The 18,669-nt window shown below is 46.6% G+C and overlaps 1 protein-coding gene across 1 annotated transcript in view; it reads left to right on the top strand.

The window, feature by feature from the left end:
• Positions 1 to 3,030: 3,030 nt before the first annotated feature.
• The window catches only part of KLHL17 (kelch like family member 17), a 29,157-nt gene continuing 13,518 nt past the window's right edge, over positions 3,031 to 18,669 (top strand). Inside the window, exons 1-6 of the mRNA XM_063145077.1 lie at positions 3,031 to 3,127; positions 6,582 to 6,650; positions 12,989 to 13,248; positions 15,456 to 15,577; positions 16,720 to 16,941; positions 18,317 to 18,433. Of these exons, the coding sequence (XP_063001147.1) occupies positions 6,643 to 6,650; positions 12,989 to 13,248; positions 15,456 to 15,577; positions 16,720 to 16,941; positions 18,317 to 18,433 (729 nt within the window). The 5' untranslated portion in view covers positions 3,031 to 3,127; positions 6,582 to 6,642. The remainder of the gene's footprint in view (positions 3,128 to 6,581; positions 6,651 to 12,988; positions 13,249 to 15,455; positions 15,578 to 16,719; positions 16,942 to 18,316; positions 18,434 to 18,669) is intronic.

Raw genomic sequence — 18,669 nt, 5'->3', positions numbered from 1 at the left:
CATGTATCTTTTAACGGTTGTATTGAAAAGGGAATTTCACCAGGTGTCATTTGTATATATGGAGAACCTGGTGAAATTCCCTCTTCGTCGCAACAGTTAAAGCTGCCTTCTTTTAAATCTGGTCACTCTAAAATAGCTCCTGCAGCTTTAACTGTTGCAATGAAGCGATATACAATTGACACCTGCTGAAATTCCCTTTCTATGCAACTGTTAAAGATACAGGAGACCTGTCCTCCTTTTCATATGGTCACCCTATATAATATATATACACCCTGCTTGGAGCAGTTCATAGGAGTGAGGGAAACTGGAGCAGGTAAAGTAGCCTGTTCCATTTTGACTAAACCCACCAAAAATGAGAGGGAAAACACAGCCACTCCACATTTTGTTAAACATTTTTTCCTCTTCCCTCCCCGCCCCTTTTTCCTTGCTTGTCCTACCTTTTTAGATTGCAAGCCTTCGAGCAGGGTCTGTCTTCTTCTCTCTTTCTCTCTCTTCTGATTGATTGTAAGCCACTCTGGGAGGTTTTTTTTGGGGGGGGCCTGAAGAGTGGCATAAACACTGTAAATAAATAAATAAAAGAATAGCAGACTCGTTCTCTGAGTCTGGATTCTTAAGGAGCCCAAAATGGAATCATCCACGTGCAAGAGGGAGGTAGCGGAGGATTTTGGGGGAACCCCAAGTTTTGCAAAAGTATAACAAATGTACAGGAGGGAACCCAAAAGCAGCTCAATGCGGGGTGGCCATGCTCAGTGGGCATGGAAGTTGACTGCTGCAGGGAAATGGAGTTTTCTTGAAAAGGGCATGGCTTGCAGGCTGGCTGGAACCCTGAACAGGAGCACTCCATAATGCAACATTTTGTTACAGCTCCTGGTTGGAATATTATTATTATTATTATTATTATTATTATTATTATTATTATTTTACAATATTTATATATTATTTACAATATATGTACAGTGACCTCAAGTCTCCAAGTGGTGGTCCTTGTACAGTCAAAAACAGGCCCACCCACCCTCAAGGGGGGTGTCGGCATACTCCAAGGTTCACAACACAGAAAAAGGGTGCCCTGAATTCCCCACCCCACTGATTTCTTCATCACCTGTACTCTTGACTGCCTCCCCCAGATATCCTCCTACAGGTAGGAAGGAGGTAGCAGCAAAGAAGGAGCAACATGTATCAAGATCTCTTGGATGTGTACATACTTTTGTGCATACATATATGTGTGTGTGTTCATCTTTGTGTAGGTGCATGTATGCATGTGCAGCCCCAAACCCCTGGGCCAGCATCACATGTAGCCCTCGGAGTTGAAAAGGTTGTGCACCCCTGTTATGTAATAATGATGTTTACTCTTCCTCTTCTGTTTTCAGGGGTTCAAAGTGGTTCATGTATGTTATCTTCCTGCAGCAGCACTTAACAACAACTCTGTAAGGTAGATCAGTATTATTATCTGCAGTGTTGCAACTATGCAGGAATGGAAGCTAAATGTCAGCGGTTTGCCTAAAGTCACAGTGGCCTAGTTCAGACAACACACTAAACCATGCTGCTTAACCACAAAATGGTTAAGGGAATTCCCTTAACCATTTTGTGGTTAAGCAGCATGGTTTAGCGTGTTGTCTGAACCAGGCTATTTATAGCAAAGGCAAGATTCAAACTCAAAGTAAGATTCAAAAGCTAGTGTGGTGTAGTGGCTAAGGTATCAGACTGGGACTTGGGAGATCCGGGTTCTAGTCCCCACTCGGCCATGGAAACCCACTGGGTGACGTTGGGCCAGTCACAGACTCTCAGCCCAACCTACCTCACAGGGTTGTTGTTGTGAGGATAAAATGGAGAGGAGTATTATGTACGCCACCTTGGGTTCCTTGGAGGAAAAAAGGTGGGATATCAACGTAATAAATAAGATTCAAAACACCTCTTGATTTGCAGCTTACACACCAGTCCTATGTATGATTATTCAGAATTATTTCCTCCAAGGTAAATCCCACAGTGTTCAATGGGTCTTGACACCCTAATCTATGTGCATTGAAGGGCTACCGTAATCGGCTTTATATATGACTTGCAGAGAACAGTATACAAAAGTCCACAGAGGAAAAGACTTATTTTTTTCCTGTGGTTTTTTTTTAATCTGATGGCCAAATACCGTTATAATATATTTGCATGTGTTTGAGTTGGTCTGATTTCATGTAAGTTTGGGGGTGTGACAGCTTTTGGCTAAAAGTAATAAAGTTTGTAACAAGACACAATAGGAGCTTCGGCTATTGGGCGGTATAAAAATGTAATAAATAAATAAATAAAATGAAGATCTAGTTGTAATTGGAGTAGAAGCAATGGGTACTAAGTTAGTCACAACTAATTAAAGTAGGGTGACCCTATGGAAAGGAGGACAGGGCTCCTGTATCTTTAACAGTTGCATAGAAAAGGGAATTTCCGCAGGTGCTATTTGTATATATGGAGAACCTGGTGAAATTCCCTCTTCATCACAACAGTTAAAGATACAGGCGCCCTGTCCTCCTTTTCATATGGTCACCCTAAATTTTAAGTCCTTTAGATTTCAGTGGGACTGCTCTAACTATGACCAAATCGGGATCGAATCCATTATCCAGGGAGCTAACGTTGTATATTGACACATTTTTGCCTGTTGTGTTGCAACCCTGCAGCTATCTAGAATTTTGTTTATTTTGTTGCAGTCTTCCAAGTGAACCGAGAGGAAAGGTTCTAGTCCCGTTGGGAACAAGAGCCAAAGTTGCGAACTGCGGCGCGGGCGGCGACTATACACACACGCGCGCGCGCAATTCTAGCAAACCTTCCTTTTTATTATTGCTGTGTTGATCCTGGGGAAGAGAAGAAGGGGGAGAAAAGTGCTTGTGTTTTTTCCACGGTGGGGACAGCAGAGAAAGCCTCGCTTAGCTTAGCTCCCTGATCTGATATGTGCAAATAGGGCAGAGATTAAGGAAAGGGGGGGAAATCAGTGTGGTGCAGGGACTTCCTGCCGCAAAACCCATCAGCTGGGAAAAGGAGATTTATTTATTTTCTGCAGGGGCTAACTTTTCAGAAAATCCATCAATCTGGAGAGCAAAGTGCCTGACCACGGAAAGCATCTTTGCTTTCTAGCCCTGGAGGGGTCAGCCGGGTGAGTGTGATTTAATAATAATAATAATAATAATAATAATAATAATAATAATAATAATAATAATAATAATAATAATAATTCTCTGCCTTTTAAACACAAACTACTCCCTTGCAGATATTTAGGGTTAGGGGATCTGTTCTGAACAAAGCAGGAAAAGATGCATTTGCACAGTCTCTGCATGTCTACTCAGAAGTAAGCCTCACGGGGGTTCAGTGGGAATTACTCCAGGGGTGCACAAGATTGCAGCCCCAAAGTCGCTTCATTGCAGGAGTGGTATTTCCCCCCCCCATTTTGTAAATTAATTAATGTGTGTGTTTTATTATTATTATTTTAATTCCCTAGCCAAAATCGCTTCACCTTGTGCCGCAGTTATGATACAGGACGGGGCAAGCTGGGAGGTGAATCACGAGCGCACCCTCTCCGACGCTTGCAGGCATGTTTACTCGGAAGGAAGGCGCGCTCTGCTCAATGGGACTTACTCCCAGGAAAGTGCGCGTGAGACTGCAGTCTCGGATCCCTTCAACCATGCTCAATCTTTGAGATGCCCTGCGCCCTCCCCAAAACAAACATCATTTTATGGAACAGGATTGTGATTCAAAGGGCTTGAAATTGCGCTAGGCGCTGTACAATATATATATATATATATATATATATATATATATATATATATATATTTAAAAAAACAGCCATGCACGCTTTGGAATATGTAGCAGGGTCCCAGCAGGAAAGGAGATGCTTTGGGGAGAAATATATATATATTTGCAAGAAATCCCCCCCCCCAAAAAAACCCCCACTGCAGTGTGGAGATCCGACACTGTTATGCTTTTTGCGTGGCGGTTGGGGGCGTTCACAGGCGCTGGTGTCCTGGCTAGAGGGTTATCTGAGGTGACTGCTGTATTCACACAACTGCAGTCTCTCTGCCTTTCCCATGTAACGGTTTTGTGTGTGCTTGAGTTGCAAAGAGCTGGATCTGTGGTTTTTATATAGGGGAAGGGGGGGTGTTTGCAAAACCAGGCTGCAAAACCCTTTCAAGGAAGCAGAGGGGGGCAAAATCAGATACAGGTTATGTGTCCGCCGCCCCCCCACTTCTGTTCCAAAAAACCTCCAGTTGCAGTATTAGACAAACCCTGCATTGCTGTTCCTCAGAAGAGATCAGATGTTTTATTTATTTTTTTAATTTAAGGAGGCCCTTTGAGTTTGCATCGCCTGGAAACCGCTTTGATTTGGTTTGGCCTCTTCCGCCACCCCCCCCCCGGCCTCTTGTTCTCTCTATAAAATATCCAAGGCAAAATAAATCCCCCCCCCCCATATTTCCTACTTTTGAAAGAGAGGCGAATAGGACTTCTCAAAAGCCCACACGATCAAAAGATTGCTGAATTGCTGCCGGAGAGCAATGAGAATGGAGATCCTCCTTATATTTTTTTTATTGTGGGTGCTGTCTGCCTTCTGACTGGTCCGCTTTCATTTGCGTCAATTTCAGTCCTATAGAGCAGGGAGTGTGGGGACAGAGGGTGGGGTGGGGGGCAGAAATTGGACACAAAGGAAACTTCTTGGTTTAACCTGGTTTTTTCCCCCCCTTCTTCGATTGCAAACCCGGCCGCCTCTCTAGGCTGGCAATGAGAGACATCAACGGATTGAAGTCCAGTCTGGGGGGGAAAAAAGTCTTAGCAGGAGAAAGTCTGCATAAAATTCAGAGAAATGAGCAGTGGTTTCGGCCTGGTTCCTTTGCAGCTCTATTTGGGAGTATGGCGGACAAAAGGCAGACAGACAGAGGAGAGGAGAGTTGTTGTGTTCATTACACAGCAGCAAACTCAGGTTGGCCGTTGGACGCACAACCAATTCTGCCTCTCGGATCAACATGTGTCCGCTGCATTCACACATGACATCTTGAGTCAGACGCTGGAAGCATTTTTGTTATAGCTGAAAGGGAAGGGAGGGTTGTGTGGGTCTGACGATTCCCCCCCCCCCCGAGAAGGAGGGTAAAATTGCAACGCAAAATTCCCCTCATTTCTCTCTCTCTCTCTCTCTCTCTGTCTCTCTGTGTTCCAAGTTATTTAACGCATTTTGCAGGTTCTTCTGTTTTTTGAAGATAAAGATGTATCTGTCTTTCCTTCCATCCCGTTGCTAAATTTAAGGCAGCTTAACTCTTGATCTTTGGAAGAAGTGTTTTTTTTTAATGGAGGGAGGGGCAATAAAGCGGTCATTTCTCGGATTTCTGGACTACAACCCTCATGCTGATTAGGGGAGTTGTATTCCAATACAGCTGGAGCAGGGTAGAATAAATAAAGGCTCCTGCGATCCCAAAACGCTCCCTCGCTCAGTGGATTGCCTGCTGAATCTCTGCATGAGTAACTGTTCTGTGTTTCCTTCCTCAGTCAGCCCCCAATTTTATTTATTTAGCGCCCCACCTTTCTACCAAAAAAATGGCACTCAAGGCGGCTCTCAGACTGTGATTGAAGCCTTCAACAACCCACAATGCAGAAAGAGCAGAATTACCTGCCTTCAGATAAGGGTTCCTGTTGTGTTTCTGTGTGAGTCCCTGCTCTGAGCTTGTGTTCCTCCAATTACCTTTCTGTTCCACATCTCTACATCAGGTGTGAGTGGATCCTTCACTCTCTCTTGATAGAGATTCATGAAAATCACCCACTCTGGGGAGGCTCCCTGTCAAGTACCTCCATGAGTCCTTGTTCTGCTTTCCAATCCACCTCCTCTGAGGGGTGGATAATCCAGTCGCATCTCTGAATCAAGTGCAGTTGGGTCATTCAGTTATGCCCAAGGCAGAGAGGCTAAGTAGAATTGCCTGCTATCTGGAAAGGTTGCCTGTCGTGTCTCTCTGGGCAAGTCAGGCATGCCCAGAACAGTGACTCACTCAGAAACATACAGAAGCGAATCAGTGATTTTTTTCACTGATTCTTCCACACTCCAAAAGCCAACCTTTTTTGGATGTAGAAGCCAAGTTTGCTGGCTATTTTAATTCACATTTGGAAAAAATGTTTCCAAGAGTACAAATTTTCCAAGTGGAATCAAACAGCAGGAATATCTTTCCCCGTCTTGGTGTGGCATAGGCGAAAATCCCGGTGATGTTCCTTCAAAACCTCAGGATGATCACCCAAGTATAATTAGCTGGTATTTTCTGTGCATTAATCCTGGCATAATGTAGAATCATAGAAATGCAGAGGCACGAATTCTGGGACTTGTAATCCGAAATATCTGAGGCGGGTGGGAGGCTGATGTAGTCCAATTCAATGCCAACTCTGCTGGATAGAGGAATGGACTTCCTTCCACTTGAGGTTGGTCGGGAGGGTGATCTCCAGAGAACTTCCAGGGCTGAAGCCATTTAGGATGTTTTCCTACCAACATGGCTGTTTCTCCTTTGAATTTCCCCCAGCCTGACGTAAAGCAACTGCAAAATCCATGCTATTTATTGACGCTATTATTACGTGGTGTGTTCCAGAGTACAGCAAGAGAGGAAGAAAGAAAATCTGCTCTCTGCCTCCAAGGCGCTTACAGTTCAAATGACTAGGTAGGGTTTCTTTCAAGAATTGAGCATGGGCAATTCATCTCGAGGCTTTTACCATGGGACGTGGAGTCTAAGATGGTTGCTTCTGTAAGCCCGGAAATGGGGTGTCCTTTGCATGCCTGAAAGATGTTGCACCGGGTCTTCCACCTGAGGAGATGTGCATAGAATTGTACGTGCTGGGTGAAAAAATTCTGTCTGGGTACAAATTACACTTGCCCCCCCTTCCTTGGTCCTTTGCCCTGCCTCCTGTACTCTTAGCACCACCCGCTGCTAGAATGAGGCCACTGAGACCCTTCCGAAATTGGAATTCAGATTCCAGGAATTTGGATTGACCAGCCCTAGCTCTATAAATAGTGAGCCAACAGTGTGATGTGGCTGCAAACCCCCCCCCCCCCCAAATGCTATTTTGGGCTGCGTTAATAGAAGTATAGCTTCCAAATCGCATGAGGTACTGGTTCCCCTCTATTCGGCCCTGGTTAGGCCTCATCTAGAGTATTGCGCCCAGTTCTGGGCTTCACACTTCAGGAAGGAGGCAGATAAGCTGGAGCGTGTTCAGAGGAGGGCGACCAGGATGATCAGGGGTCTGGAAACAAAGACGTTTGAGGAGAGACTGAAAGAACTGGGCGTGTTTAGCCTGGAGAAGACTGAGGGGAGACATGATAGCACTCTTCAAATACTTGAAAGGTTGTCAAGGAGGGCCAGGATCTCTTCTTGATCATCCTAGTCCATGCAGGACCCAGACTAATGGGCATAAGTGACAGGAAGCCAGATTCCATCTGGACATCAGGAAAAGCTTCCTGACTGTTAGAGCGGTACGACAATGGAACCCATGACCTAGGGAGGTGGTGGGCTCTCCCACACGAGAGGCAGTCAAGAGGCAGCTGGACAACCCTTTTTCAGGTAGGCTTTCACGTGGATTCCTGCATTGAGCAGGGGGTTGGACTAGATGGCCTTATAGTCACCTTCCAACTCTACTATTCTATGATTCTATGATAAACTCCCTTCCCAATCCGGTGAGAGCCAAACTGTATGAGAGTGAAAGGAAGGTTTTACAATACATTTTCTGCTTGCTTTATTAGAATGTTTATATTCCACTTCTCAAGGGAGCTCCATGACATCAAATTAAAAACCTTGGGAGAGCAAGTCCCTAGCACAAATTAAAACAAGGATCATCCTGCCAGCAACGGACAAAATTAAAACAAAACAGTAGCACAGCAGAAAGAACAATGTCCACCCAGAGGTTTCCTTTAAAGCTGTTCGGGGTATTCAAAATACGAGCGGTGAGTTGTACAAGTAAGCTTTTCCGGGCATGGTGTTCCACAAAATATCGGGAAGAGAGAGCATGTCGCTTTAGCTGTCCTGTTCACTCCTCCCTCTACGTCCCCTCCCTGTGCTGAGTCCAAAATTGTGGGAGCTGCAGTCCAACCCACCTGGCCAGGGCAACAGATGGCTGTTTTAGATTGGAAGCTCCATGGGGCAGAGTACTATCCTTTCGTATTTGGTGAAGCACGGCCAATGTGGGCTGGGCATTACGAGAGCCGCTGCGCAACCCAGCTGGAGGGCGCCAGATTGTAAGCCCCTTGGGGCAGGGAGCTGTCCTCTTGCACTTGGTAAAGCATCATGGCCCTACGTCAGCAACGCCAGTAGGTTTTTTGGCTTGCTGGGATCTGGAGCGTTTCTGCTGTACAGCCTCGGTACATCTTGTTCATTCCTGTGTTCTGCTTCGTGGGCCGCGTCACAGTCGCCGGGTTGCGTGGGCTGATGGCAAGGCTGGTTTTGCAGGCCTTCGACTGGAGCCCTTCCGCCCCGTGAAATGTCACGCCGAACCTTTACTGCTGGTGTCGGGAGCTTGCCTACGTTAGTAACGGTGGGTGATTAATTCTGTGGCTTGCGTCATGTCCTTTATAACAACTCGGGCTATTTTTAGGACGAGGGTTGGAAAAAAAGAGACACGGAGAGTGAAGATTTGCTTCCATAACAAAACTGGATTCTAACTTCAGCTTGGGATTAGAACCTGGCAGTTGGACAGAAACTAAAGAAGGAACTCAATGCAAGCTTCTGTGCATGTTGGGCGCCTGGGGGATAATATCAGGACTTTGAGACGAAACCTTGCGGAATAGTAATAAAATATTTAAGTGAGCATATGCAGAATGTATTTCCCGCGCCATCTCCTGTGTTGTCACAAGGGCAAGCTTGTAGTGTGGTTTATCTTTTATTTTTTTTATTTTTACATTTATATCCTGCTTTTTTCCCTCTTGCAAGGAATGCAAGGCAGCTTACATGGGCCTTCTCTCTTCCGTTTCATCCTCACAACAACCCTGTGAGGTAGGTTGGGCTGAGAGTCTGTGACCGGCCCGCTGAGCTTCATGGCCGAGTCAGGACTAGAACCAGGACCTCCCAAGTTCCAGTTCAACACTCTAACCACTGCACCATACTGCCCGTTTAGATGTACACACTCCTCTTCCTTTTCTGGAGTGCTCCTGAAGAGTTCAGAAATGCTTCCATTTTAGCTGAATCGCAGATTGTCGTTGTGACGTCTGAACCCGGACGAACTGTGATTAATTTGGATAGTGTATGTGGATGGTCCTGTTTTTGGCTACATGAGCAACGACACTCCCCAATGGACGTTAAAAATAGAGGGAATAGTGGTATAGTAATTCCGTGTATGTTCGAGGGACTGGAAACTTTTTTCTTCTTCCGGCAACTCTGCGCAACTTTGAAAACCTGTAGTAGCGGTAACCCACGGTAAAAACAACACATTGAAAAAGCGCAGCTCCACAGGAAATAGCACGATGTGGCTGCAAGTTAGCTGCTGCGTGGTATAAAAAAACGGGGCACAACTGCGCAGCCATGATGGGGCATATTGAGCGTACAGACAAGTCCTCAGTTTTGTCTGCAAGGGAAGTTCCACTTCCCATGGTGATGGGAAAAGGCTTCTCTTTGCTTAAGACCCTGGTTTAAAGGTTCAGACCAACGCTTGGGATTGAGCACAGAGATTTAATTGGTTCTGTTCTTCAGAAAGAATGCAATCTCAGGGTTCATAGAATCATAGAATAGTAGAGTTGGAAGGGGCCTATAAGGCCATCAAGTCCAACCACCTGCTCAATGCAGGAATCCACCCTAAAGCATCCCTGACAGAGGGTTGTCCAGCTGCCTCTTGAAGGCCTCTAGTGTGGGAGAGCCCACAACCTCCCTAGGTAGCTGGTTCCATTGTCGTACTGCTCTAGCAGTCAGGAAGTTTTTCCTGCTGTCCAGCCAGAATCTAGCTTCCTGTAACTTCAGCCCCTTATTCCGTGTCCTGCACTCTGGGAGGATCGAGAAGAGATCCTGGCCCTCCTCTGTGTGACAACCTTTTAAGTATTTGAGGAGTGCTGTCATGTCTCCCCTCAATCTTCTCTTCTCCAGGCTAAACATGCCCAGTTTTTTCAGTCTCTCTTCATAGGGCTTTGCTTCCAAACTTGCTGAACACAAGTTAATTGTGCCTTTATGGTGAAGAGAGAGACCAACTATATGCTCTCTTTGATTTATAAATTTAACCGACAGACTGTAGGGAGTCCAGTAATAAGAAAAATAAGACCATGGAAGAGCCAGGGTTCAAGGATCAAACCAATTACCTAGGTTCTCCCTGGCTAGAAGTCTTCAGGCAAAGACTGGACAGCCAGAAGTTGGGGATGCTATGGATTTCTTGCACTGAGCAGGGAAGTTGGGCTACATCAACACTCCCCAATATGGCACCCTCCAGATGTTTTAGACTACATTTCCCAACATGCCTGAACATTGGCCATGTTGGCAGAGGCCGGTGGGAGTTGTAGCCCAAAACATCTGGATTATTTATTTATTTATATAGCACCATCAGTGTACATGGTGCTGTACAGAGTAAAACAATAAAATAGCAACACCCTGCCGCGTAGGCTTACATTCTAGTAAAATCACAATAAACAATAAGAAGGGGAAGAGAATGCACCAAACAGGCACAGGGGAGAGTAAAACTAACAGTTTAAAAGTCAGATCAAAATCAAGTTTTAAAAGCTTTAGAAAAAAAGAAAATTTTTTAGCTGAGCTTTAAAAACTGCGATTGAACTTGTAGTTCGCAAATGTTCTGGAAGAGCGTTCCAGGCGTAAGGGGCAGCGGAAGAAAATGGACGAAGCCGAGCAAGGGAAGTAGAGGCCCTTGGGCAGGTGAGAAACATGGCATCAGAGGAGCGAAGAGCACGAGCGGGGCAATAGTGTGAGATGAGAGAGGAGAGATAGGAAGGAGCTAGACCGTGAAAAGCTTTGAAGGTTAACAGGAGAAGTTTATATTGGATTCTGAAGTGAATTGGAAGCCAATGAAGAGATTTCAGAAGTGGAGTAACATGGTCAGAGCGGCGAGCCAAGAAGATGATCTTAGCAGCAGAGTGGTGGACAGAAACCCACGAACTGATGTGAGAAGGAGGAAGGCCAGCGAGAAGAAGGTTGCAGTAGTCCAACTGAGAAATAACCAATGCATGAACAAGAGTCTTGGCAGAAGAGACAGACAAAAATGATCGAATCCTGGCAATATTATACAGGAAAAAACGACAGGATTTATCTACTGCCTCAATATGAGAAATAAAGGAGAGCGAGGAATCAAATATAAAGCCAAGACTACGAGCTTCCTTGACCGGAGTAAGTGTAACCTGGATGGCACCAGGTTAGGGAAGGCCAGACTAAATTACTACTCCCCTTCCAACTCTAGGATTTCAGGACCAAGGAGAGCTCACAGAGATGAGAGGAGTTACTCCCAATGAAATTGTGAAGCCAGCGCAATCCTTCTCTCCAAAGCATAGCCTATCGACTACCAGCTCCCTGAACCCTCAGTTGATGCTACACTCTGGCATTGCACCACATGGCTGCGGTGTTTTTGAACGGCCCCAAAGGGCCCCATCTTCTCCGGTAGATCCTTTAGAAGAGGCAACGCCTTTGTCGGGGGAAGCCAGTCAGCTTGGGGCCCTTGTTCGGAAAGCCTGCACTGCCCTCTGCGTGACCGAAGTGTGGAAACTCCTCAGAGAAGTCTGCAAGATGTCCAGTGGAATTGGGAGCGCAAAGCTAGCCAGATCGCTCTGAGTCAATGGTGTTCTTGTGTGTGCTAGCTCCAGTATTCGAGGCAATAAGCCTGTGTGCACTAGTCGCTGGGGAACATGGGCGGGAGGGTGCTGTTGCACCATGTCCTGCTTGAAGATCCCTGGTTGACAGCTGTTGGCCACTGTGTGGACAGAGTGCTGGACAAGATGGACCCTTGGTCTGATCCAGCAGGGCTCTTCTGATGTTCTTATATTGTAGAGGTGACTGTCGGAAACCCTAGAGGGAAACAGTCCTTCTGCTAAGACAGGAGCATTGAACCTCTTTCAGCCGAGGGAGAGGCTCTTGGGGGCCACATTCCATTGGTGGGTGTGGCCAAAGGGGCGGGCCCAAAATAAAGTACTAGTACCTTGTAGCTTAAACAGAATGAAATTTAATAGGGATAAATGCCAAGTTCTACATTTAGGAAATAGAAATCAAAGGCACAGTTACAAGATGGGGGATACTTGGCTCAGCAATACTACAAACGAGAAGGATCTTGGAGTTGTTGTAGATCGCAAGCTGAATAGGAGCCAACAGTGCGATATGGCTGCAAGAAAGGCAAATGCTATTTTGGGCTGCATTAATAGAAGTATAGCTTCCAAATCACGTGAGGTTCTGGTTCCTCTCTATTCGGCCCTGGTTAGGCCTCATCTAGAGTATTGCGTCCAGTTCTGGGCTCCACACTTCAAGAAGGATGCAGACAAGCTGGAGCGTGTTCGGAGGAGGGCAACCAGGATGATCAGGGGTCTGGAAACAAAGCCCTATGGAGAGAGACTGAAAGAACTGGGCATGTTTAGCCTGGAGAAGAGAAGATTGAGGAGAGACATGATAACATTCTTCAAATATTGAAAAGGTTGTCACACAGAGGAGGGCCAGGATCTCTTCTCGATCCTCCCAGAGTGCAGGACACAGAATAACGGGCTCAAGTTAAAGGAAGCCAGATTCCAGCTGGACATCAGGAAAAACTTCCTGACTGTTAGAGCAGTGCGACAATGGAACCAGTTACCTAGGGAGGTTGTGGGCTCTCCCACACTAGAGGCCTTCAAGAGGCAGATAGACAACCATGTGTCAGGGATGCTTTAGGGTGGATTCCTGCTTTGAGCAGGGGGTTGGACTCGATGGCCTTATAGTCCCCTTCCAACTCTACTATTCTAGGATTCTATGATCAATGCAATAATAATAGTAATAATAAGAATAAGAATCGACCTCTTTTCTTCTTCTTCTTCTATTAATTTTTTTGTTTGTTTGTTTTCCTGCAGAGAGGCCGAACGGGCAGTGCCGCGAGCCAGGAACGACCCTCCTGCAGCCATGGAGAGCGGGATGCAGCTCTTGAACCGGGACGGTCACAGCATCTCCCACAATTCCAAGCGGCACTACCACGACGCCTTCGTCTGCATGAACCGCATGCGCCAGCGGGGCCTGCTCTGCGACATCGTGCTGCACGTGGCCACCAAGGAGATCAAGGCCCACAAAGTGGTCTTGGCCTCCTGCAGCCCGTACTTCCACGCCATGTTCACAAGCAAGTATTTCTCTCTCCCCTGACGGCTCCCGACGGCTCCCTGCCCCTCCGCGTTTTTATTTTTATTTTTTAAGATATTAATCTCACACACACACACACACACACACACACACACACACACACACAAATGTTTTAGCTGGCAAAATTGTTTTATTTGGGCTTGAATGAGTGGTCATGGGTTTCGGATTCCACCTTGTACTTTCGTTCTTGGGCAGGCGACGTTTGTTCAGATCGCACCCCTCGGCCTTCTGGGAAATGAACGTTCTGTGATCGGCCGTGCCCAGCATGGCAGCCGTTTTATGAACGGGCAAGCCCGCCCCCCGGTGGAAGCCATTTTGTGATAGTGCCCACAACCCTCTTCCACAATCTCGAATGTGCCCACCGGCCCTCAAAGGTTTATTATTTATTTATTTGTTTATTTATTACATTTATATACTGCCCCATAGCTGAAGCTCTCTGGGCGGTTTACAAAAGTTAAAAAACAGTAAACGTTAAAAAAAGTATACAAAACTTAAAACCATCAAAAACATAAAGACAACGGTATAAAAACAACAGTATCCGTTTAAAAACAAAAGTTCTGGGGTCTGTTAAAAAACAAACTTAGTGTTGTTAAATGCCTGGGAGAAGACAAAAGTCTTGACCTGGCGCTTGAAAAATAAGTGTTGGCAGCAGGTGAGCCTCATCAGAGAGATCATTCCATAATTTGGGGGCCACCACTGAAAAGGCCCTCTCCCTTGTTGCCATCCTCCGAGCTTCCCTCGGAGTAGGACCTTAGATGTTGAGTGCAGTGTACAGGTAGGTTCACGTCGGGAGAGGCGTTCCATCGGGTATTGCGGTCCCAATCCATGTAGGTTGGGGATTCCTGCTCATGGGCCCTTTCCCCAGGGCACTGTGTGTGAATCCATCACGAAATTCGCTTGAAGTCCTGCACACGGGCGACTCACGGTTCTGTGCCGATTAAATTCTGCAATCCTGTTTCGATTATGCCAATCGAGTGTGCTTAATTTGCATAGTTCCTCTTGAAAGGCATAATTATTTACGCACTGTTTTCTCCTTTGAGGCATTCCCTTTCAGATGAGTTTAGGATCTAAGGATAATACTCTTTGACGAGAGGGGCGTACAATGCTCTGTTCCTCTGTTCAGGACGCTCAGTTCTAAAGTCTGCCTGGATTTCTGCAAACCTTAAGCCTGTCTCCTCCTGTGCATGGATGTGGCAGTTTGAGCCATGTAAGGAACGGCACTCACCTCTGAACATCACAAATAGAGGGAATGAATTCATTCATTCATTCAAAAAATCGAAGGAATGATAGATGAACTTTGTATAATTTATTATGGTTTTACTACTCATGGGGAGAGACAAAGAGCCATGCGGGACTCCCAGCCACTGGAAACCCACAAGCACATCCCTGAAGGGAGTGAAGTTTGTCCCCCTCTCCAAGCTCCAATGGCTTTCCAATTCAAACACAACCATTTCCAACTATTCGCTTCCATTGAGGAACGTCAACAAACCACGTTGGGCTAATAACCAGCAGTCCTACTTGCTTTACTAGCTCTGGGTCGAATCTTTCTCTCAAAAATCACCCAGTGAGTTTCCATGACCGAGTGGGGACTAATTCCTGACTCCCAGCCCAACACTCTAACCACTACACCACCCTGCCTTCCCCAACCGTACCGACTGATCCTTTTAGCTGGCGATGAAGTTGGGTCTTTCTGCATGGATCCCACACTAGAGGCCTTCAAGAGGCAGCTGGACAACCCTCTGTCAGGGATGCTTTAGGGTGGATTCCTGCATTGAGCAGAGGGTTGGACTTGATGGCCTTATAGGCCCCTTCCAACTCTACTATTCTATAATTCTGTGTTTGACCACTGAGTTCCTCCTTTTGGGCCTTGATGGTGGTGTGCATCACAAAAAAAGGAGCGTGCTTGTTTTGCTTAGGACTCATAGCTGCTATGTATGTATCTGTTATTGCATTTATATCACGCCTTTTTTCTTGCTCCTCTCCATTTTATCCTCACAACAACAACCCTGTGAGGTGGTTTGGGCTGAGAGTCTGTGACTGGCCCAAAGTCGCACAGTGAGCTTCCATGGCCGAGTGGAGACTAGAACTCGGATCTCCTGACTCCCAGTCCAACACCTTAGCCACTACACCCCACTGGCTCTCGACACAGCCCTCCTGGAAATCCCATGTGTGTCTCTGTCCCCGCAGATGAGATGAGCGAAAGCCGGCAGACTCACGTAACGTTGCACGACATTGACCCCCAAGCTTTGGAGCAACTGGTCCAATACGCCTACACTGCTGAGATTGTGGTGGGAGAAGGGAACGTGCAGGTAAGAATCTGTACCACTACCAGCGTCCTCCTATGATTTTCTTAGATCTGTATTATAGATACAGCTATATTATTAGAGACCAGGAGACCCTGCACCCAACAGAGTGGATTCCTGCATTGAGCAGGGGGTTGGACTCGATGGCCTTTTAGGCCCCTTCCAACTCTACGATTCTATGATTCTGAGATTCAGAGAAGGTAATAACTTCTTGTTACCATGTCACCCCTCAATCTTCTCTTCTCCAGGCTAAACAGGCTGAATTCTTTCAGTCTCTCCTCATAGGGCTTTGTTTCCAGACCCTTGATCACCCTGAACCCCCTCCAGCTTGTCTGCGTCCTTCTTGAATTGTGGAGCCCAGAACTGGACGCAATACTCTAGATGAGGCCTAACCAGGGCCGAATAGAAGGGAACCAGCACCTTGCGCGATTTGGAAGCTATACTTCTATTAATGCAGCCCAAAATAGCATTGGCTTTTTTTGCATCCGCATCACACTGTTGGCTCATATTCCGCTTGTGATCGACCGCAATCCCAAGATTATCCTCGCTTGTAGTATTGCTGAGCCAAGTATCCCCCATCTTGTAACTGTGCATTGGGTTATTTTCCCTCTAGGTGTAGAACTTGGCCTTTATCCCTATTAAATTTCATTCTCTTCTTTTCAGCTCAGCGCTCCAGCCTATCAAGATCGCTTTGAACTTTGTTTCTGCCTTCCAGGGTATTAGCTAGGGTGACCATATGAAAAGGAGGACAGGGCTCCTGTACCTTTAACAGTTGTATAAAGCAGGGAATTTCAGCAGGTGTCATTTGTATGCGTGCCACACCTGGTGAAATCCCCTCTTCATCACAGCAGTTAAAGCTGCAGGAGCCCTGCCCTTTTTTGTATCTGGTCAAGAGGACAGGGCTCCTGCAGCTTTAACTGCTGTGATGAAGAGGGAATTTCAGCAGGCTCTCCATATATACAACTGACACCTGCTGAAATTTCCTTTTCTATGCAACTGTTAAAGATGCAGGAACCCTGTCCTCCTTTTCATAGGGTCACCCTAGTATTCGCTCTCCCGCCCACTTTTGTGTCGTCTGCCAATCTGATAAGCATTTGATCAGCTTTCATCACAGGACCCGGCCTACTCTCTTCCTTTTGCCCTTGTAGACGCTGCTTCCTGCTGCCAGCCTCTTGCAGCTGAACGGGGTGCGAGACGCTTGTTGCAAGTTCCTCTTGAGTCAGCTGGATCCGTCCAACTGCCTGGGCATCCGGGGTTTCGCAGATACGCACTCCTGCAGCGACCTGTTGAAGTCGGCCCACAAATACGTCCTGCAACACTTTGTGGATGTGTCCAAGACGGAAGAGTTCATGCTTCTGCCTCTCAAGCAGGTAAGGGAGATGCTCAACCCTCTTCCCACTCTCTCTCTCTCTCTTTATTTATTTACAATATTTATATACCCCCTCCCCACTGAAAATTTCGGAGCGGTGTACAAGATAAAATGAAAATAAAAACAATAAAACACTCAAAACAGATTTTAAAAGAAGCAAATACAGTGACTCCTGGCAGGACGTTAAGGAAAGTCTTCCTGGAATAAGGATGTTTTCAGGATGCGCCGAAAGGAGTACAATGACCTCCAGAGGCAGGGAGTTCCATAGGAGGGGGGCCACCACGCTGAAGGCTCTTCCCCTGGTGGACTCCGATCGGAGGATGGATCTGTGTGGGACCACCAGGAGCAGACCCTCGGATGACCTCAGTGACCAGGCAGGTTGGTAAGGGAGAAGGCTCCCTCTCAGGAATCCTGGTCCCAAGTTGTTTAGGGCTTTGTACACAAGTACAAGAACCTTAAACCTGGCCCGGTAGCGAATAGGCAGCCAGTGCAGTTCCCTTAACAGAGAAGTTACATGCTGGAAAGAGGCAGCTCCAGACAACAGCCGAGCTGCAGCATTCTGCACTAGCTCCAGCTTCCGGAGCCAAAAAGGCTCTCAAGGCGGCTTACAAAAATATTTCTTAAGACAGTCCCCACCCACAGGCTTACGTTCTAAAAAAAATGACACAAAAGGAAAGGGCGTTGGGGAGGGAGGAGGAATCCATTGGTGATCTTAATCCTCTGATCCTTGATTAGAAATGCAAACAATCTTGCAATGAAAGTTTTACCATCTAAACTGCTGGCATGAAGTAGGAACACCATCAAAGAAAAGGAAAGAAGTAGCCAGCCTCTGCTTGATTATTTTCTTCGTTCTCTGACTTCATCTATGCCAGAGGTGAGGAACCTCAGGCCCAGGGGCCAAATCCTCCCTGTCTGGGGTCACAATATGGCCCTCCAAGGTTCCATATTGCAACCCCAGGCCAAACCCCATTCGCCAAATTGCTGGTTGTTTTGTGGATTCCCAGCTTTTGTGGAATATTTTTCCCTTTCTAAAAGGTAAAATAAGACCGTCCCTGCCTGCAGGTTTATAATCTAAAGAGACACGACTCATAAAGAAAAGTGGATGGGGAGGGAAGAGGAAAAAAATGAAGTAGTCTTCCAGCAGGGCTTCCTTTCTGATCTCCTTCTGTACAGCCTGCTGGAATGGCTGCCAACTATTTGTGCACAGGACAGCGACCTAAATTGCATAAAACAAATATATGCAATTTTTGCTTCCAGTGGTATAGAGCCATGAGTGTGGGACATCGATACGTCATGCTTAGAATCACCTTCGTTCAACCCCTTTTCCTCCTCAGTGTCAGAACCAACCTGGATTTCCTGTTTTTCCACCTCTGCAGGTGCTGGATTTGATCTCCAGTGACAGCCTCAATGTGCCCTCAGAGGAGGAGGTCTACCGAGCTGTCCTGAGTTGGGTTAAGCATGACGTGGACAGCAGAAGGCAGCATATCCCCCGAGTATGTGGCTTCGTGCAGGGGTGTTATGAAGCTTGGGCCCATAAGGCTGTGGCTCAGAATCTATTTCCCAGAGCCCCATTTCTGTTTTCCCAGGGCCCCGTTTCTATATTCCCAGGGCCCCGTTTCTATATTCCCAGGGCCCCGTTTCTATTTTCCCAGGGCCTCGTTTCTGTTTTCCCAGGGCCCCTTTTCTATTTTCCCAAGGCCCTGTTTCTATTTTTCCAGGGCTCCATTTC

The sequence above is a fragment of the Elgaria multicarinata genome, chromosome 20, assembly GCF_023053635.1.
Source record: "Elgaria multicarinata webbii isolate HBS135686 ecotype San Diego chromosome 20, rElgMul1.1.pri, whole genome shotgun sequence".
In the NCBI taxonomy this organism is placed as follows: Eukaryota; Metazoa; Chordata; class Lepidosauria; order Squamata; family Anguidae; genus Elgaria; species Elgaria multicarinata.
Note: the sequence above shows the minus strand (reverse complement) of the source record. Positions and strands in the feature narration are given on the sequence as shown.